Source organism: Trachurus trachurus (genome assembly GCF_905171665.1).
Source record: "Trachurus trachurus genome assembly, chromosome: 13".
Taxonomy (NCBI): Eukaryota; Metazoa; Chordata; class Actinopteri; order Carangiformes; family Carangidae; genus Trachurus; species Trachurus trachurus.
Window position 1 is genome coordinate 27323950 of NC_139892.1, and position 22697 is coordinate 27346646.

The 22697-nt window shown below is 42.5% G+C and overlaps 1 protein-coding gene across 3 annotated transcripts in view; it reads right to left on the reverse strand.

Moving 5' to 3' along the window:
- nbeab (neurobeachin b) overlaps positions 1–22697 on the reverse strand; it is a gene marked incomplete at both ends in the record, with an annotated part of 208339 nt that overhangs the window by 2068 nt on the left and 183574 nt on the right. For all 3 annotated transcript variants that reach the window (XM_083984901.1, XM_083984900.1, XM_083984899.1), the window contains 11 exons: positions 155–351; positions 635–736; positions 3391–3561; positions 4199–4354; positions 4501–4572; positions 5394–5586; positions 6728–6817; positions 11411–11578; positions 13815–13967; positions 17447–17566; positions 18640–18780. In XM_083984901.1, the coding sequence (XP_083841027.1) occupies positions 155–351; positions 635–736; positions 3391–3561; positions 4199–4354; positions 4501–4572; positions 5394–5586; positions 6728–6817; positions 11411–11578; positions 13815–13967; positions 17447–17566; positions 18640–18780 (1563 nt within the window). The remainder of the gene's footprint in view (positions 1–154; positions 352–634; positions 737–3390; positions 3562–4198; positions 4355–4500; positions 4573–5393; positions 5587–6727; positions 6818–11410; positions 11579–13814; positions 13968–17446; positions 17567–18639; positions 18781–22697) is intronic.

A 22697-nucleotide genomic window follows, 5' to 3' on the forward strand; every position in this document is an offset into this window, starting at 1 on the left:
ACCATCATTAGACGTCCTACAGCAGATTTCCATGATCTTATCCAAACTGAAGACCCCCCCCAAAAAAACAGTGAAGCTGTGACTATTTAACTGTTTGATTTAAGATACATCCAAATCTTTTATGGAGTAGACTGGTGTCAAAAGGCCGGCTTACCCTGGTGGAATCATTGACCTCCATCTGTGCCAGCAGTTTTCCATTAATGCTGAAGTTGCAGAAGCGGCCCCTCTCGTAGTAGATGATGCAGTGGCCCTCACTGGACACTGAGATAAGCCGTGGGCACTGATAGTGGTCTGGCCCCTCCAGAGCCCGCAGCAGGTCCCCTGTGATAGTGTGTACCAGGCACGGGCCCTCTGTCAAACCAAAGCAGACACACATACGTACACACACAGAGTGAACAAAACAAACTCTGTTATTCTGACTATAAAATTAACCAGTCTAATTTCTGCAGTGCTACTGAACATGCTCAGAGTGGTCCCACCAGCTGTTGAATGGCATTGAATTGAAAACCGCTTTGTCTATGTGGCCAATACACCTGCTCAAGGAGTGTCTTTGACTTCCTCTTCTCTCTCTGCCCTCCATGTCACTGTGTCAGTATCTCCATGTCAGTATCATCAAACAAAGAAGCATACTGACCTTTGGCTCCGCTGATGACCAGGCCCAGCTCTGCACAGACTGACACGCAAACAACTTCTTGGTCATGACCCGTCAGAACAGCTCTTGGGGCTGGGTAGTCACCTATAAGATAACAGACACAAACGAATGACTTGGTTTAATTGATGGGATATATTGTCTGCCTCTGAAAACATCACCCAAATGCCACCAAACAGTCATTAGGCAACAAAATCATATGAACACAAGCACAAGCGACTGTGTCACACATCTGCTTGCCAGGAGGTCTCTTTGAATTGTCATGTAAATGTAGGGATGCCCGGTGACGGCAGCCCAGCCACTTGATTTCATCCTGTGTGTCACATGATTGATGATGGCCTGGGGAGAGGTTAGTGAGGGGAGTTTCACGACACCTGGAGCCGACCCTGTGTACTGCCAGAACGCTGCTTCAACATGAAAGCAGCGGGCTCTCGAAAGTGCTCCAGTCACCAACAGTAAACCCTCGCAGCTTTCCTGAATCCTACAGGGAGGGTTACTTTCCTTTATTCAATTAATCATTTTGGCATGCTTATTTATGTAGAGTCAAACCCATTGAACACATTGTTAAAATAAATGTAATCAGTGAAAATGATCTGTAATTAACAACAAAGAGGCACAGAGAGGGAAAAAAAAGATGTTTTAGGATTTAACCATCATTTTGGGTGTGGGAGGGGAGACATATATACTGTATATTTATGCACTACCTATACAATTCTCTTAATTGTGTAGGTTGTTAATTCAATTATATATGATAATGATGGTAAATGTGTGTAATGATGACTGAAAGCTGACAGCTGAGTATGTGAAGTTGTGTATCACGTGGCTGTTTGTGTGTCCACATGTGAAAGTTCAGCCAATTCCACAAAAGTTTCTCCATCCACCTCGGCGCCTGGAACGTCCTGATAGATGATGTGGATGTGTCACACTTCTCTCCTCCTCTCTTATCCCCCTCCCCCCAATCATCTCCTCCTCCAGCTCGCCGTATCGCCTCTGCAGCTGCAGCGGTCCAGTCAGTTAGCTGGACTGTGATCGATGCAGCTTGGTCCCTCAGAGACTAGGACCTGACCAGTGCTGTCAGTCCCAGCACACGCTGCTGAGGGGGGCTGAATAGGACAAGTGTCAGAAAAAGCCCCCAGGGAGAAAAAGGGACCTAGTGCAGCTCACCTACTCGACAAAAGATTCAATCACCCTGTACCACATACCCCCCACCCTCTTTCTGAGCCCATGGGACGAGCCGGATTCAGCCACCACAATTACCCGGTGCAAATATCCCCTCGCACTGGTGTGATGGGCCAAGTCTGAGAGACAGGGCCATGATTGAGCTGGAAGTTATTTTAATTATTATACATTTAAGACACGTGCAGCCTTTTGGGGCACGGGTGAAATCAATTTCTTGGGCACACCACATCTGTGGGATGAGGGAGCAGTGATCCAGCAGGCTGCTGCGGCATATTCACACAACCTTCAAACAGCATTATAGAAAATATAATAGGCATGAAATCACCAGAATGGGACTCCTGGAAAAGATTGTTCAATTAATAAGCCAGTAAGTGAGAGAATAAAGAGGTCTTTGGTGTCCTGTGCCCTTTAAGAAATTAATTTGTGGGTTTCAGGAGTGAAGATATGAAGAGGTGGTAGCGGGTTTATCCCTGTAGGTCCCTGCAAATGCTTTTCTATTCTGTATCTGAACATGACTGATACTGGCTGGCTGCAGAGATTTGAATAAAGCTGTGTCAAGCAAACAGGCAGTCAGGAGTTTTTAGCTGATTCTGAGTCATTTTCCGCTGCACTGTCTCTGTTCCCACACAAACACACTCCAGGCTCCAACATCTCTGGTGCTGTGCATTCTTTAACCAAATTTGATGATTTTCTGCCATCATGATAAATTAATGAGATATTTATAAGATTGGATGCGATTTGATTGAGTGAAAATACAACCAGTCTTTTGTTTCTGGAGATGAGGTATGTGGCTTCTTTTCCTATTGTCCGTTGAAGATGCATTGTAAACTGTAGCAGCGCGACTATCAGGGGAATACTCTTTTCCTGCTGCAGTAACACAAGTGCTATTGCCCCTTGCTAATTGGAGGCAACCAAGCTGAAATTCTTAATTAACTGTCAGAGCCTCAGTGAAGTTAATTAGAGAACACTTGCAACTAATCTGGAGCTCCTTGAATCTGTGACAATTGGAAACACAAGATCTTGGAGCACACACAAAGTATTGTCATCCAGAAATAAACTAAAAACACGACCTCTTCCTCATCTTCAGTTTTTCCATTCCATACCATATATGGCACTCCTCGCCTCGACAGCAGTGTAATGGCTGCCTCCTTTACCCTGATGGATTGTTTTGAACACAGACAATCAGTGAGAATCAGCAACTAAATTAACTGAGCAGCAGAAATCACACACCGGCGTCTAGTATTTTAAATGCCAAGACATCTGGAGTTCTCTATTGAAGCACAGCTCAATACAATGAAGACACATCAAAATAATACATCCCAGTTACAGTGTTGATGAATGATCCTCTCCCTCTCTGTTCATTTTATGTGATCTCTAGGTCTGAATGTCTTTTTTCCTGTAACTTTTCAAAAACAAATGGATTTATGCACTTTTTTTTTTAGGTTTTTCCTTCACATCACTTTAAAGGTGATGTACTGTACTACTGTAGTGTAAAATTATTTCTCTGTCTAGAGTGTGATGCACCCTTTGTGTGTGTGGACCATTTATGTGCGTTTACTCACTATTATTGGGGTTATCGCCGATAATATGGTGCCGCCCGCTCCAGTACCACAGCAGCAGGGTTGCGTCTCTCGACCCAGAGACGATGTAACAGTCTCCTCCGATGTAAGATTCTGACCTGGCCAGACTTGTCACAACATCCCAGTGTCCAAAAACTATCTGGGTCAGCTTTCCTAAACAGGGCAAAAGTACATAAATCATTTCAGTACCGTACTACTGCAGGTGGTGTTTTAAAATCCCATTAAGAGTAGGAAATTATTGTGAGTTAGTCAAGACATAATATCAAGTTAGATCAATGGCTCCAAGCCTTTTTGGTTTTTAAAATGAAACAATACCGACTCACAACCCCCTGATCCGTTACGGTCTTAGTTCACCACTTTCATCCAAAAAAGCAAATTTCTATTTTATTTAAATGATTTTAAAACAGTGAAATTGGACTAAGGGATGATCTCACAAGATAAAAGCAAAAATAAATGAAAAATAAACACATCTTTTTCTGATTCTTAATCTGATAGTCTTAATCCTGGGAAACAATGGGCGAGTTTTAAACTACAAATTTTGAATCAGTGACTTAAATGGTGTTTGCAGGTATCTTGTACCCACCAAATTATTATCAATGGATAGGAAATGAGAAAAAGTACTATTTTTACTTATCTGTGAGCTCCACTGTATGATAGTATAGTCATCCTTTTTCTACAATGCTTGTCAGGAGAGAGCAGCGACAGTGCTGTATTATTCCCATCATAGCACTGAGTCCTCCACACATCAGTGCACACCTCTATAGGAAATAGAGTTTACACTGTAACCTACCTGTCTCAGAGGAGTACACACGAAAGCTCTTGTCCCAGAAGCCACACACCAGGATGTAGCGGTTGTCAGCTGTCACCACAAAACACTGTGTGGTGATTTGGATGCTCTGGTCCACTAGGTCTGTGATCTGACGCTTGTTGCTTCCAGTGTTGTTGGCTGGGGGAAAAAAAATATCCCCCCCAAAAAAGTGTCAATGACTGAGCAAATTTTAGGGTTATTAGTTAAGGTCCCTCCAGTTAAAACAGATGTAAAAAAGTCAGTGATGACTGATGTTTGTTTGTAAAGTAATGAAGCTTACTCACCAACCAGAGAATCCATCTCTATTGGTAAGTGATGGGCCTGCTCCAGAGAGTAGCCTGGTGCCCCTCGAAGACCTGGATCCACACAGATGCATAAGGAAATGAATCATTGAGACTATTTTTATTTCTGACAGACACACACTCACACGCTCACACACGCGCACACACACACACCTGTTCCATTTTCAGAGCCAAGTTAATTCATAATCTCTTCCAGGGGATGGAAGTCTTGGAGGTCCATCAGAAAGGTTTCCATCTGTCTGAGCCGTGTTTTTTTTTTTTTTTTTTGCAGATTGTCAAACTGAATGGAGACATTTTATCCATGCGAGCGAGTATCTGGAGCCAGTTTTGAAACAGCAACATGCCTGAAAATATGGAGGCCTTATTATCTTCATTATTCTGAAAACCCGAACCACATTTCCCTCCTCTACCGACAGGATGGCAAGGGTGCTGCAGCTGTGTTCATTAGTGTGGGAGCAGCCACACAGTGCGGACTCTTTGGTCCTGAGCTCAGTGTGTTTCTACAGTGACAGATGGGGACGTGTGAGGAGAATGTGGTGCAGTTGTGGCCTAATTTCGTAGTAACCATTGCTTTGGCCCTCTGACCCTGAGGTGAGGCTGATTCTCAGGGAGGGGCTCTGTGGGTAATGTTGTTCACACATGTCCGAAAAGGAACATGTGGAAACACTCATGGTCAGCTTACCTGGGAGGTGCTAGCCTCTCGCGTAGTTGGCTGGCTACAGCTCTATTAAGAGCAGTGAGCGGCGTTTGTGTGTGATGGTGATGAAGTGGTAGGTATCACATGTGGCATGGCACACTTCTTTTTTTTTTTTTTAACAAGGGCATGTGTGTGTGTTTGAACATATCACCTGCCATGTAAGGTGAGCTCAACTCACCGACCGTGTTGTGCCAACGGTTGACAGCAAATACGCGGCTGCAGGTGACGGTGACCACGGCCGGTATGTTGAGATGTGGCAGGGTGTTGGCGGCCACATGGGTTACAGGCGAGTTGGATGGAAACTTCAAAACCATGATCACGTCCTGCTGCATCTGGTCCTTGAACATGAGAGGGCTCTGTGGAAGGAAACACTATTGAGTAGAAGAGAGAAAAGGCGGAGTGTGGAGGACGATGGAAGGGGGTCGTGGTGGTGGGAGAGGAGCACAGGTACAGGAAGGAAGACCAGGAAGAGGAAGGGGAAGGCAGGATTGGATGGATGGGTAAGATGAAGGATGGATCAGATGGAAAGAGGAGGTGTAAAAAAAAGATGGGAGAAAAATAATGGAAAGAGGTAATTAGTGTGGAGGTTGAAGGAAAAGTAGGTTCAGACACAGAGGAGAGTTCATGCAACGCACCCTCCGGACAATACGGTCAAGACAAGGGACTGGTCAAACAGGGGTAAGACATGGAAAACTGGAATGGAGTAGGCTGTACATATGGGATGGTGCATACATGATACATATGTATCAGACAGATTCAGGTTTGTCCACAAAGAAGCATTAAAAAAAAGACAGCATTTGTTTTTGCTTTTGAAAGTGTGCTTCTCTCCCCAATAAAATTCAACTCAACCCTTTCTGTCACGGCTTAAATTACATACATGTGTAGTGCGAGTACAAGCAACGGAGGAGACAGTAATACTGACAATACTGTGAGACTTCGGCTCTCATCTCATTCTTAGCAGTGGAGGCTTTTGACAGAAGTGGACAGAAGTGTGTGAAAACGTTCACATCTGTTGCAAAAGTTAAAAAAAAATTGAACTAAAAGGTCTCAGAGGGATCTGCCTTAAAAAGGTTTCATGTAGCGAGAAAGAAACAGAGAGAGCCATGTGGGGATAATGAGGGCTGTGCTGGCTATTACATGGATTAGACAGTGGAAGAGCAGCTTACAGCAGGAAGAGGGGAGCTACTAGGCCAGTAGGGAGCACTCTTCCCTTTACACTACCCTGCTAGGAGGCAGTAGCAGCCATAAAACAGTGCAGACAACTGGCTCTGCAAATTTGTTGTTACATTGCGGGTCTGACCTACATGAGGTTCAGACTTCTGAAATATTTATCTTTTGTTATAAAAGAGGGGATTGAAGGAAATCAGGGACATCATTTCAGGCTTACCTACAAACACAAGGCACACTAACACACGCCAGCCAGGCTTACAAAGGTCTACACATACAGTACTGCTTCAAACGCACTACTACCAGAGGTGCAGAGAATTTTCCCAGTATGCTCATTGCTCTCACCAGGTGCATGGCGGAGCTGCGTGGAGGATGTGGCTCAATAAGCAACTGAGATGGCGTCTGTCCAAAGCTCTGGATCTGTGCCTCTGTGGCCTGCGGGAGAGAGAGCAGGGAGAAGGAGAGAGAGAGAGAGAGAGAGCGGCTGTCACAATCAATATGCATCAAAGTGATGGGTCAATGCGTTACTTGACAATGCAAGCAAATCCTAACTCAGCCGTGCCTCTGAGGAAGGGGGGGGTGTGTAAAGGGAAAGGGGTGCACTCCCAATCCGCCTTGGTGCTCCCCCTTCCCCCCTCAGCCTGCAGAGTCATCCAAGTGTTAGTATGGAAGAGACAAGCCTTTTCCTATTAACATGCTTCAGTTAACCATTCCCATTTCCAGGCGCAGGGGCCCCCACTGCACAAACGTTAACCTGGAGTGACATCCAGCTAGGACTGCAGCAGGCCGGCCCGCTTTCAGATGTTATTGTGCTTGAAACAAAGGCAAGAAGCACGTGTACACACACACATGTGTATGGAACAGAGGCACACAAGCAGACGATGGTGGTTTTGGGTAAAGGTACCTTGATGAAGGGTGATTTATGGGTTATAAACAATCAGTGTGGATGCTCAAGCAAAAAACAGATAAATAAATAAAACGGCACAAATCACTCTCTAGGGAAAAACAACACTGCAACAGAGGAATCAAAAATTTACTATTAATAGAAAATAACTTGCATTTAAATAGACAAAAGATCTCTTTTGCTTCCAGTAAGAGAGAAAAAAAAACAAGCAGCAAGAGCCGCTGAGCTTGACTGAAAGTGGGGCACTCCACGGTGGGAGTGATTGATGTGACTGGAGCCACTTCCACCATCAGAGGGGAGCTTGTAGACGTCCGTCAATGCCACTGTGCACAATGGAACATACATCGCTCAGCCTTTCGCCCGCCCTTCTGACTGCCTGGGTGACTGGCCCTCATTTTCCTCCGCCTGTACACACCACTCACTATCAAAAGGACCCATTGGGTAGCACATGCCACAGTGGAGGATGTGGCACGGGAAGTTTGGAGGTGATACTGAATTAGGACAGGCCACCTGCAAGCCAAACAGTCACCCCCAATACCCCCCTGGTCACTTCCTATCTTCCACAGCACCAAAAAAGGCGCTGTCCACACGGTTGAGCGCTGTCTGTCGCACAGCAGTGAAAGTTTCATGTGAGTTGCTGAGCACATTTGGCAACCATTAAGTGTTAGTCAGTATTTCTTTACAACGCAGTCCGTCAAGTAATAAGCAACTGACATTATGGCTATTTAAGGTTAGGTTTGGGGTGAGGGTCACAATGTCTGTTCAAATAAAGAAATTTGATACAAAGATCATAAAGAGTGAGCGGGCCATGTGGAAAACATCACCATATTTCTTGTGATGATTCTATTACCAGGGTAACTGCACTGCTGCATGTCCCATTTTGGTAGTCTTGGACAACTTTAACAGCCAACAATTATTTCCAGAGTGTGAGGAGGAGGAATTGTCTCTATGTGTTTGTGTTTGTGTGTGTGTGTGTGTTGGGAATAGGGGGGGTCTGACTCGTTGAAGGTTAACTCAAGAACATGTTCCTCCACTAGATGATCAAAACATGTCAATATCTCTCAGGTGCTTCAACACTAATCCTCTCTGAGGTATGTCAGAAACTTATCTCTATCTCAGTCTGAGATGGAGAGCACTTAACAGGCAGTTCATTAGTCACTTCAGGCACTGCTTTTTGGCTGATAAGTGACACTTATTGCCAAAGCCATCTGGATGATCTCCCCTCCCAGCAACAATCGCCTTGCTTGGGTGAGCACCAAACATCCATCATAACACGGTGTCGGCCTGTCGGTCTGTCTGACTTTGTTCGCATCCGATTTTGGCAAAAGACTTCAGAGGTGAGTGGCTGCAGCTCCCTCTCTCTCTCTCTATCTGTTGCCTGGTTCCCAAAACTGGTGACAGGGACTCCGTTGAGGATGGTCCCCCCCCAGCAGCATCCTCCTCCTCCAGTGCACTCATGCAATGCAGCAACAAAACAGCTCTGTCAGACAGAATGCAGACACGGCCTTGCGTTGACCCGCTAAGCAGCGTGGGATCACGCTGAGTCACGACACCTGAGATCAGCGGTGGCAACTACAAATATGAAGCTGTTCAACCTTTCACCCTCTGACAGATGCCGTAGATAACAGACAGAAAATTGTTTAAATTAAGGGTCTCTTGCTTTTGAAGATGTGTAAACAGTTTCTAGAAACAGACCAAAACAGCACAGACAACACACAGGTACATTCATACCATATTTATATATTATGTTATTCTGAAATGCAAGTATTTCACACTACTTTCTTGATATAAGCTCATCTGGATCTATTCTAATCCTTAAATACAAACAAAGAATTACCCTGAGGGAGCTTCTTGACTGACAGCTCAGGGGTTGTCGTGTGCACTACTGTATGTAGGTGCAGAAATGACTCATACAATGTGTTCATCAGTAAGTGATGGTCTCTAATGTTGTATCGTATGTGATCCATATGAAGCCAGTTTGTTATCATTAAGGTCAAGCATTTAAGTACTTGTGTCCCATCACTATGAGAATATCAAGGTGAAATCAATTTAAAGTGTGTCAGCGGCTTCAAAGCACTTCATTGGCTAGCCACAGCACACTTTGTTGTCTTTGTTCATTCAGAGGGGGGGGGGGGCGGGAGGGGCCGTGGCAGCCGAGGAGGAATAGAGTCCCACTGATGAATAATTTGTCTGTTTACTTCTGAGTGACACAGTGGGGTCTGAATCAAGGGGTTGCTGTCATGTTTTTCCATAAGAGAAGGCTGTCAGGAGAAGCACCACAGTGAAGGACTGCTGTTCCGGCAGTGTGCCCAGTAGAGCTGTCACCGTGCCCTCAACCAGAGGCCCCGCGGCATGTCAGGGGGTGTCATCATTTCCATCTGACACAAAGACGGAAATTATCTCTCATGACCTCTAATTTCTTGACATTTCAAATGCCTTAATTGTTGTGACTAATGCCAGATATGCAGTTTCACCTGTCAGGTCCAGAATGAATCAATACCCCGGAGTCAACTGTCACATTTCAGGAGGTCTTAGCAGACGTTCACTGGGCACTTTTCCATGCTCCACCTCGCTGACTCAGCCAGGCAGCTCTCAGGCTAGCCTGTGTGGGATCTCAGCAGAGGTGAACAGTAATGAGACAACAATGTTGTAATATTGCAATAAGTCCTGCAGGAAATCACATACTAAATTATCATAATGTTACCAAAGAGCATGTGGGAAATTGTTCAACTTAAATCAAATGACTTCACAGTAGAGCATCAAAAGTACAGTACAACCACTTTATCATTCACATCAACCTGGAGAATTATTGAAACATGGCAAAGTATATTTTTATTCTAATTATAATACTGGACATTAATACATTTTCCTCTACACTCTACAAGTGTTTACGGATTACAGGGAATTGTTGGAGTAAATCTCCCCTGCAGCATGAATATGCAATACAATAGAATCATTACATTTTCAGTGCAGGATGCTAGATTTTAGTATATGCAGTTTAAATACAAGGTTGTACTTTTTATTGCAGGGAGAAAAATAATCCATCTAGGATGAGAGACCTGACTGAGGGTATGAAGGCTCGTCTTAATTAGTGCTCATCATATCAACATTACATCAGTTGTAATTAGCTGAGCCAATTTCTTTCTCCTGCAAAAATACATTCACGTGTCACAACAGTGAGTGCATCAACTGGGCACAATTAGGGAGCCTGAGTAGCAGGCTTCCTAATGTGCGACTACCTAACTGTACTGTCATCGCTCAGAGTAACAGTGGGCAGGGTGGAAGACAGCTAAAAACCCTTCAACCTGATGCAAAATAAAAAAGGCATCATCTAAAATTGTTCTGAAAATGATGAAAACCAAACCGTTCGCAATATGGTTTGGCAATTAGATCAGCCGAATCTTCTGCAGGTGATTTGCATAGTGGTCACTTGATAAATAAAGGCGCCCCTGAAAGTGACAGTATATAAATGACTTGTTTTGCAGACAGCAGATGGTGGATATCACAGGGAGAGACGAGCTCACACTGGAAAGTACCACAATGCATGCCAGCTGCTGCAGTCTCTGGTCCCCTTTCCCCTCTACGCAATTAAGCTATTCACGACTAGTACGGTCGGGCTAATAGATATTCAATTAATTAGTTAAGAACAAGAGGATTCACTCCCTCATCTATTGACTGACTGACCTCTGGTGATTGATCCAAGAGATCAGTCAGATTCATTGATCTGATGAAGCTACGGCACATACAGTATATTCAACTACAATACAAAAAGAGCATAGAATCCTGATGTTAAGAAGATCTATGAATAATGTGGACAGATATTAAAAGATTACTGTTTATCTGAGAGGAAGAAAATTAATAACTCAGATCATCACAAAATGACATTTGCCTAAAAGGCAAACCTGATGAGTCAGCAGCTCTGCTCAATTCTCTCACGAGTTACATTCGCGTGACACAATAATTGATTGACAGATGCATGATATGAATGCTCCCGGAGCTCCAGCACATGCCAGGGCAAACAGAGAGAGGAAGTTGTGCCTATGGTGAATAAGAGAGAGGGGGTGGGGGGGGCTCAGTCGCCATGGTGATGTGTACGTGTGTGTGCGTGTTTGCGTGTGCCTTACCTCTCTGAGCAAAGGGTCAGTGATACTGTCCAGGCTGACGGAGCCCTCGTAAGTCAGGTAGTGAAAGACGTTGAGGGCACGCACCGCCTCTGGGCCTCGCTGCTTGTAGCCGAAAATAAGGTCAATCCACTGATGCAGCTGACATGACACAAACTCGCTTTCCAGGGCCTGTCAGAGGAGTACAGGGCAATTAGAGGTGAGAGGCATACCAGCAGCGCACAGCACACGGGCCAAAAGACACAACACAAATTGTACCTCCTCACAACAGTAAGCTCAACTAAACAAGGGCTACTTCACAGTACACAAATGATCTATCAGGACATTACATCACCATCAAACATCGCACAGTTTATTACAAAAGAGGGAAAACATAACATGTATTCTTTCAAGTAAAGGTAAATGTCTAACTTGTTTTAATGCATATAAATAAACAGATCCTCCATTCCCTCAACCAGTCTGCCACATCACAATTCTTTGTCCACTAACAAAAAAAACATCACCAACATCTTTCCACGGAGACAAAGAAATCAGTTAAATACTAAGAGGGATCCAATTTACTGTAAAACCATGTGCAGGAGTAACATTGACAAATTACAGAGTGTGAAAAAGGGGAGTAGATTCTATGTGGGCGTATTAGTGTGAGATCCAGGATAAGATTTAAGGTTGATAATCTGTATAAATATACCTATGGAAACCGTGCAGTGCGTGTTTGATGTATTGTTCCACATTATGGTACAATATAATTCCCATGCACGCTGGTGGAAGGCTTTGCTGGAGGAATTTACACTCCTCCCCTCGCGTCAGGAATAACAGCCATTACCAACAAAGCCTGCTCGAGCACACAGAGGCAGAGTTTGCCACAGGGCATATCACTACAATTGAAAGTGGCACATGCAAAGATGGGAAGTGGGAGGAAGCGGGAGGGAGGGAAGGAGGGAGTAAGAGAAGGAGGGAAGGAAAAAAAAGAGTGAGAGTGAGAGAGAGGGGGAGGCGGGCAGAGAGATTCTCTGACAGAAATGAAATAATAGAGGAAGCAAGAGTGTGGCCTAGCTTGGGAACAGAACAAAAGAAAGACAAAAAAAGAAAGGGGGCAGAAGACTATGATTTTCTGGGCATGTGAACATTATGGTCTGCGAATGTAACAATGGCAAGGCAACATCACACATGTATCCTTCAAGTGAGAAAATATCCACTGTAATCCTTTTTTTTTCTCCACAGTCATCCTCCTTCCTTGTTTTGGAGATGCAGACATGCCTGTAACAACTCCCAGCTTCTCCTCTCCGTCTCCCCTCCTGACTCTCCCTTTACACCCCCTGCTCTGCCAGTATACAAGCCTGATGGAGCTCGACCAGGCAGCGTGGGTAGAGCATGGGGAAAGGTCACCTCCATAAGACCAGCCCAGCTCTGTCACTCTAACTGAAAAGGTCAAGTGTGTTCCCACAGTCTCCTTTATACCTGGCCCCAAAAACACTGTGGTCCTTAACTTCAGGCTACATAACATGCATTTCACTCGGTGTTTTTTTTTTAAAGCGGTATCACTGAAGATCCTCTGGCTCTCATTAATCTTAAAGAGATGATGGGGCCATATCAACTACAATTTTCACTTCAAGCTGAAACTGGCAATTTATCAATTTTCTCAAATGACCTTCTGTATTATCTTCTGTTTAGGTCTGCATAAACACACTCAAAATAAAAACAGTATTATTCTATTCTCTACTTATATATGCATGTGTGCTCAAAGTACATCTGCACCACTGTAAGCACATGCAGTGGTCATTTATAATGCATTCTTGTATGAAATATTTTGTTGTCTGTCATTAGGAAGGTCATGTGGAATAGCTTTTAGTTTTTGCATTACATTATTCCAGATTAAAAGGAAGAATAAATTCTATCTGATGACAGGAGATACTGTAGTATCTCCATCGTTGTCCCTGTCCTACTTCTGAAAACTGCAGGGACGTGTAGGTTCAATGTCGTTAGGCTGTCAGTAATAAACATGACCACACAGATGGAAAGGGTCCTGCACTGCCAATGTGATGAGGCCTGGCATTACAGTAGGTAACACTATAAAGCAAGGTTGCCCACAGTCTGGTCCTTTAGTGACATTACTGGGGTCAGTGTTAGTACTGAGTGGTGCACTTTATTAAAGGGACAGCGAGGAGTTTGTATTTGGTTATAAAAAAGTTTCATATTAATGTGGATGAATCTACATTACCCACACTTGTTAATGGGTCCATTTTCGATAAATATATTGTGTTGTCCATTTAAATGGCTCATAAATCAAACAAGATACAGATGTATGAGAAGGTTTGATGAAAGAGTGGGAGTGAATTATTTACATCTGTAGACATACAGTAGGGTATTTATAGCTACACCACCATGAGATTTTGAGCCTAAACCTTACCATCCTGTTTATCCTAACAAGGTCTTCAGGCTTCTTGGCCCAGGCTGGTAAGTCCACATCACAAACCATGGTCCTATCCTCTCTCATTCCCAGATGGTAACCGTTGCTGTTGACAAACATCTCAGGGAGGTAGTAGAACTCAGGAATCAGTTCCTGTGTGGTGGAGGAAGAAAGATGTTCATGTTTTACAGTTCAGTGACGAGACCACAGTGCAAAGTTTTCACCATATAATCGCCTGACAATTCAGCCAAGTGCAAGAAATAACATGTGAGGACCGAGCCACAAAAAACAGAGAAAAAAGGTTCTGTGTCGCACTGAGATGAAGTGAGAATTCAAGGGGGAAGGTAACACAAACAAACTAAACAGCAGGCCATGAGAAGGCGGTGAGAGGTGCTAGTCCAGTTATTCCAGGCAGAGGTGTTAGGTGTGTTAAATGAATCTGGGAATGAGTAAGGTTTTTCTCTGGTCTCTGGGCTCTTGTGATGGGGTCAGGACCTCACAGTGGAGGGGAAGTCAGCATGGTAAAGGAGCCCCCTCCATAAAGTCTGGTGTGATTCCATGCACTGAAGAAGAGAGCAAATATTTACCCGAGTTTTGAGAAGGGACTATTCCTAAAGGATTTTCTCCTGTGTCGACAGACCATACTGGTGATTTTACACTTTTAAGCCATGAGTTACAAGGAGTGTATACTTTACATAAATTCTGACCATTTAACAAAGGCTGTTATATGTTTTTGGAAGGACTTCTCACCTTCCAGGCAGTCATTTATAAATCATGAACATTAACTTGCAGGGACTTGATTGAGACAGACACCCCATTAAGGTGAATGTTTTGATAGCTGAAGTTAGATTTTAAGATGGTTTTTAAAATGCTCACATCTATGTTTGCTTATTTTTCATCTTTTGCATTTGTCTTCTCAGAAATAGAGCTTATGCAATGCTCTTTGGCAGGTAACTCTGAGATTTAGATGCCATACCATTCTTGAAAGCAAGAACATTTGAGACTTAACTTGCTTTAAACTGCAAACTTTGACAATATGAATAACGAAGGAGATTATTTCTGATGACATGCCTTAAAAAGTTTTAAATTCTAGCTCAAGTTGCATAGTCATTTAAAATTAAATAGTGACTTCCTGGATGTTAACAATAAATCCCAAAACTATGGCATGATATGGATATGTAGCTTAAAATGCAAAACTACCGGTATGACACTTTCTTTCAGAAAATGTATATACTGTATGTCCTCTGATTTTGAAGTCTCCAATCTAATCCATTTTCGTCCTGGCCATAGAGCAGAGGAAGGATGAGTGAGTGAAGAATCTGCACAATGAGGCATATGCACATGAGGAATGCAGGTCTTCCACTCATTAGAAAACATACACACAAGACAAGTTCAATAGCATAGACTGTCTCTTAGCCTATATAAGGGAGGTGCAAGACAGTGTTTTAACTCCTTGTATTGGCCTTGTTTTATGAATGCTTTGTTGTCAGATTCAGTGGTTGTATAGACTTTTATATTGCCTGTGGGATATATAACGTGCAGAGCTTTTAGGCCCCCATAAATCATGGGGTTTTGAGAGAGCGAGTTAGCATGACATGGTACAGGCCAATAACACCGCTGCTCTGCTGTTGGTCACATTTCACCCTTCGCACACGACAGTGAAGGGAGTACAGAAGCCATTCCTCTCCGTCTTTCTCTCTCTCTCTCACACACACACACACACACACTTTTCCCTCCTCTTTTCGTTTGTAAACTTCCTGCCGTAACTCACCGCCAAGCCGTTAAAACTGCCAGCTCCGTTTTCAAGCCACCCTCCCATGGCAGCCATTAATTCTGCAACAGCATCGTAATGGGCTAACAAGTCAATCACACAAGCTTCCATTGCTTTACACTGTGTCACCTTAATGACATGTTCGTCAAAATCTGTCACCAGTGGAGTGCTGCTGGATTCCTTCAGACAGCATGGTGGCAGCTCGTGTGTGTATGAGAAAGTATGTGTGTATGTGTGCCCACCACTTCTAAAAAAAACAAAAAACAGTCTGCTTCTCGCTGCCTTTGGGTGGCTGTGCCAGCTTAATATAACTGTGTGTGCACCATGGAATAAATGAGAGGTATGGATGCACATTAATAATGGGGTGGCCGAGGAGGTGAGGCTTGGTCAGCGCAGGGTTGTTTCCATCTGACTTGCTCTTTTAGGAGGTCATCCCCATCAGGGGTTAAGCCTCCCTCAATCTTGTCGTCATTACTGCCTGAGAAGTCCAGGGTTAATGAAGGAGAGACCCTGGTAAAAACAAGTTGCCTTTTAATCAGAGCCCTGATGGCCCGCTTAGTGTACTGGGCCGAAGCTGACCTTAACCCCGCGACTCTCTGCTGAATAAGTTGCTACATGGTGGCTGTGCATGCTGTTGTGTGCCTGTCTATACGTTTGACTGCCATAATCTATTCTAATTCAGACAGGATTATATTGAGGAAAACCTTTTTTATATGTTTTTTTAAAGATTGCAAATACAAGAATAACTTAAAAACTTAGTAGGAGGGCACATAAAGAAAAAACATGAGAAATAACAGAAACTGGGAATAAAATAAAAAGAATCCTGGCCGCTGTTTATAATATAACCAGGTATTGCCTCATCATTTACCCCTATTGCACCCTGAGTAAACCAAACAAGCTCTTGCGTAATATTTCCCTGCTTCTAATACATTATGAAATACTGTTAGTAATCCACCATTGTCCTCCACAGTACACTGGCTATGCTAATAGATCAGTAGCCATCCTACGTGTGTAAAAACAAATGCGTGCAGACATACAAGTAGTTGAAAGTAGGCTGTATTTGTTAACAGGGTGGCATTTGACTATCCAGCTCTTTGCTGGCTTGCAGCTTTCTGTCTCTGCCTCACATAGATTGTTGGCTGCTCTCCCCCAGATCCTGGCAAGTAAAAGCTCTGTCCGTACATAAAAGACTACATTTTAAATAGCTTTTGTCATTAATGCTTTATTAATTGCCTGGGGCAACACTACCCAGTGCAGGGTGTGTTAGAAATATATGACACTTTGAGGTCAGTGCGTATTCCTGCTGTGTGTTATGCAGTGGGCAAAATGGAGGCGAATCAGCAGGGTTCAGCGTTTTTGGTGACTGCTCTGTGGATTTGCAGAGGGAGGGCTTTGTCTTTCTCTCAGATGCAGCCTTTGTTCAAACTCATGAGTGCTTGCATGCACATACAAAATCAGCCTACCTCTAAGATAGTTTGTTTTTTGCATGAGATAAATCAAATGTGCATTTCTAAGTGCTTAGGGTATTCCTGTGCACCACGGGTCTTTGTGATTCTCTGTTTGCATGAGGCATTTATAATTAATGGTACATATTTTTTGCAGTGGTGTTAAGGCTCATTGGCTGAGGAGGGGGGCACAGTGAGTGAGAGGCTTGGTACACTATGGTTACTAGCAATTATACATGCAGCATTTTTTTCAATGTATTCTTTGTGTTCCTGTGTGTATATACATATATACAGACACACACATTTATAAACACACACATATATATAATAGAATTATATATAATATAATCATTTTTTTGTATCTATATAAAGGTAAACCACAAATTGTACTACTTTCTTTTTGTTGTGAGTCTCACCTTAACATCAGATGTGTCCCTCTGGCAGTTTCTCCAGGAGCGGTCGATGGCTGAGAAGGTGCGGTCAGGGTGATCAAATTTGTTGTTATTGCCACTGAGGAAAAACGTGGTGAAGGGTTCCTGCAGAGAGAGAAAATCATTCATCACAAAGATCAGAGATCTTCATCCAGACTTAAAATCACGATTATCTTCTCCATCCTTTTTATATATGTTTTGATCATTACATGCAAGAAAACAAACACCTTATTATTGTTATGAACCTGCAGGATTAAACATTCAATATGCATGTGAATATTGTGAATTATCTGCTTTATTACACTGTTACCCTTTTGTGCAGCAGACTAAGGGATCTCTGTAGAGATCAGTCATTCACTGTATTCAAGCCTGAGGGAGAATTAATTAGTGTTCTTCCTGAGTACAGCAAACCATAATGATAATTGGCTCAAATTTGTTTTTTTTTTCTCAGCCTGAGATGGCGGCCATTGCTGTATGGAGCGGATGGATCACTCAGCGGATGGAAGAAAGGAATTGTGGGAACAAACCCGCAGAGGGCAATCTAACGGCTGTCAAGGGAGGTCCCTCGCTTCATCAGCCGCTCTCTACTAATGATGGGAGAGGAGGAGAAATACAGTAACTCCCCATAAAGTTCTTTCAAATTAATAAGCGGACGTCAAAATCAAATGAAAACCAGCTCAAAGATGCTGTGGAGGTTATAAGGGCTTGTTTTGTGGCGAAGGGATTGGAAGTGTGTGCGCCTCCTCCTTCTCTCCCAGAGTAAATGAGGACAGTGCTCAGTAACCTTGATGGACATGTCTCCAGCGCTCACTGGGTTGCCTGAAACACATAAACCTGTCACAGCAGCCTCTGTAAATCATTACCCAGCCACTCTTTATTTAGTTCACATATGCCGGTTTACTGGCCTGTGAAATGTGTTTTCTGAGCGCCATTGGTCCAACTCAGGTCCAATCAAATTGAGATGTCGAGCTGTTTCCTGTGCAGAAGCCGAGAGACCTCAAAGTAACAACGTCATCAAGTCTGACATGTAACAATCAACTAATGCCGAGTCAGAAATGAAAAGCTGTCTGAGATTGTAGGTTCGACTACATTTTGATTCGGATGCTTGACTAATTCGAGGATTTTTGAGCACGGTACAATAACGGCTGTGAGGGGGCTGGATGAGTGATTTTACTTACTATCCTGACAAGCCAGTGCAGAGTGGAGGCAGCAGTAGAGTAGTGGGAGTTGTAATGACAAGGTGGTGTCTGGTCGTCTTCCCACGTCTCGTAGCGTTCGGCGTAGAATGCTGCACGCTTTGGATTCAGAGCACCAATAGGCTGGAAATTAAAAAAGGAAATAAAAGATTCAGTGAAATGATTTGTTGTTATTTGCCTGTGGAAGTTTTCACTCAATGCAACCATGAAAAAAGTTTCCTATTGTAGTTCTATGAGGCATATTCTTTGTGAAGCCAAACAAACTCACAACAAAACTGTGATGCACATACAGTACAGTAGTTGTACCATTTTGATGATCACTAACTTTAGAAGCTTGACAAAATAAACAAGTGGGAATGTTTCCAATACACAGCGTTACAAAACTGTGTTTGATTATTTGTACTGTAAACCGGAACGTGTGTATTTATCACCATTTACTTCATTGAATAAATGGAAGACATTCTCACTGTAAAAACTCCAATAAGGAAGATAATAATGCATCAATCATGATTACGATAAGATAAATAACTATAAAAGAAAACTGAAGGACACACCAAACAGCCTATGGCTAAACTGTATTGATATCTGTCAAACCCATTACGTAACAACAAACCATGACTATACATCACATAGTAAATGTGACCACCCCCCTTTATCTTTCATAACTATAGTTTCAGGCACAACATCTCTGTAGAAACCAGTATATTTCAGCCTTTCAGTACCTTTTTGCTGGGTAAATAATCAATAAAAAGTAAAATATTAGAACAGAGACAGTGATAACACATTAATAATGACCAATTCAAAGTTAAAGCAAGACTAAAGTGTTCTCCTCACTTATCGTACTGTCTGCACACTGAGTTCTGAGTTTGGATCCAAAACTGCAAAAGCTTCACTGAGTATTTGGTTCAGCGAGCAGCAGAAAGTCTGAAGACTGTATCAGACAACTGACATGGCAGCATATATTAAAATCTATATTATATGTACCTGTGGGCTACTTTACAATGGACGCAATAGGAGTTCTTTTATTTGTGAAGTCTTAATGCTTTCTCATCACAAACACACATGACACATGACACGCTGTTTTCTCATCTATTACTGTTTCATCAGTCAGTAAAAACACACTTTATATGAGAGACTCCTCCAGTATTTGGCTTGTTAAAACTGGAAGCTAGAGAGAGCTGTTGGCATTTTCAATGACTGGCGCTCATAATACAAGGTTAAGACTACAATACACATTAGGAGTGAGGCCTATGGTCCCCTAATTTTAATAATCTCTGTCAGTAATTATATCACGATACAAGCTTATGTTTCGGTTTCGTAAAATGAATCTTTTTTTTTTTTCAAATTGAATCTACCGGTAGTTTAGTCTTGTTTCAACACTGCACCATCACCATCGTGCACTATCTTACATTGTCTTGAAACAAAAGATAATAAATCCTTTAAAGAAACCTCACTGCTAATCTTGAGCAATTTTTTCCCTCAATGTGCTTAATTTCACTGACTTTTTCCTCATAATGTGCTTAATTTCACTCACTTACTGGCCAACCACAAAAGTTACATTTAAAGCCTCATAAAACAGAGATTTGCCTTTGGAAGCATTATGTTTTTCTGCATGAGCCCTGTTTTGAGTCACAAAATGGAAAATCTTACAGATATCACATACAGCAGGTCTTATGACCAGCCTTCCATATAAATAAATTTTTAATGATCATATGGATATTTAAAATACTCGTGCCATATACTTATAATATATTATTTGACTACCTAAAGGCACCCATACAAAATTTATATATTTTGTGTCACCCACAGTAAGTAGAAAGGTTGGGTTTATTTCTCACTGCAAATTTTGGTTGCATCATTGCAGTTTGCATAAATAGTTTAGACATATAGTGTATTTACTTGACAGACATGACGCTGACTTTTTTTACTGCCAATACTCTCATCACACAGTAGGTGATGTAATGGTTCGTTGCTGCAGTGAAATGTATTTAAGACCATACCAGACAATGAAGCCACAATACTTTGATTTTATGAGTAAAGATTTCTCGATTCGTGTCAGGAAAACAAAAGGAACAGAAAAGCATAATTGGACATCTTTAACAGAGATAAACGTGTAGAGTCTTAGTGGTAGTTCCCCATTAGGCTACATGTGGCGGGGTCAGCAGAGAGGCGGGGGAGAGTTTAGGGCAGACAAGTAGCTTTACTCTGGGATTTGTCTGTCAGACCCCATTATTCTCCTGAACCCTAAAAAGTTCCCGTTGCGCTGTCTTCTGTCTGGAGCGTACAGGGATATGGTGGCAGGGTCGAGCAGGATGGCGCACTGTGGATGGACGGTGGAGTTCTGAACATCTCCAGCTAAATGTTGTGGGTAATCCAAGTGGATTAACCCTGACTGACCTGATTTACACCCAATGCACCCAGCAAGACAAATACTTTACTTAGCACTGTTACTCCCATCTGTGTTCAGAGCCCTACTGCGCCTCTGGGTACTGCTTATGGGAGTTACCAGGACCAGGAGGAGAATAAAGTGCAATCTAAAAATGAAACACCACAAGCCATAACACTTGAATTATGACCAAGTAGAAATGAATCAACATGAGTTTTTCAGAGACCGAACAACAACAACTACATTTTACACAGAATAAAGTACAGAACATGTCACTTTAACATTCTGATATTATTAAAATAAGAAGTAGAGGGAAACTGTTTTCAAAAACCCTGGCCTTTAACTGGCAAATTGCAACAGCCTGAAAATCTCAATCGCTCATCTCAGTGTAGTGTCAGGACTGAAAATGTCAGAAATCTGAAAAAAACAAACAAACAAACAAACAAAAAACACTAATGTTGTTCAGTTTTTGAAGAAATGCTGCCTAATTATTGTGAGGATATAAAACAGAAAAAATAATATCACGACTGTATTTATTTGACATACATCCAATTATTTCCTAATTAGGCCAAACCTTGGATAGCATGCTTCATTATTTAACCGCAGACTCAGTAATAACTTCAATACTGCACTGACACCATCACTGGGTTTTTGCCCTTTGGCGGCTGTTTCATTTTCATGTGTTCTTAAGGCAACAAAATTACTCCCATTAAACATACGCTTAGTGGTGAATAAATTGCTTTCTCTGCCTTTTCAATCACCCGGTCCAATATAAGAGCCTTGCAGGCATATTGGCAGTCAATATCAATATACTCACTACCACTGAATCAGTTACTGAGGGGGGAGGGAGACTGGTAACGTAATCAGTGGCAGCTTTTCTACCTGAAAGCTGCAGCTCAGAGGTCAGGGGAAATAAAATAAAAGCCCTTTATTTAAAATGGTCTGAGACTGAGGCCACTCATTCTAACATTATTAAAAATGCACAGTTATTTTTTTTGCTGGGTACAGTTTGTATGCAACCTCAGCAAAACAGAGAGACTCTTTGTCATTTTGAAGATTAAGGTCATATCCGTGTGTGGCACATTGTACATGCCTGAAGCTCTAAGTCAAAATTTAATAGGTTCAGTTTTTGGTTCTTCCTTAAAATTTAATGGCAGTCCACATCAGTGTTAGCACAATTGAATAGACTGAAAGAGAAGTTTATTGAGATCTGCATAGATTTATGGAGTGATAATAGCCTTGCATGTGACGTCTTGGACCAGCTGGATCGGGGTGCAAGCCACAAGACGTCTCACACTCTGTTAAACTGCTGCGATGACTAACACAGCGCTATGAACGATCCAGGTAATATATGTGACAGAGGGAGAAAGAAAAAGGAAAAGACAGCTCCAGGTAATACTGAGTGTAAGAGAGGGATAAGTAAACAATTCACATTACGTATTAGAGCCAAAGCATACGAAACGGCAACCTGGCAAGATTTACAATACCTATACTAAGTGTTTTACTTCCCCTTTACAATTCCGTGGCACTAGAAGAAACAAACTGAGCCTTGTTATTACAGGCTGCACTATGTGTTATGAAACATATAATTGTGCTTAAAGGGATATTGGAAGCCAACATTACATTTTTTAAGCTGTAATTATGCTGCAAGTAT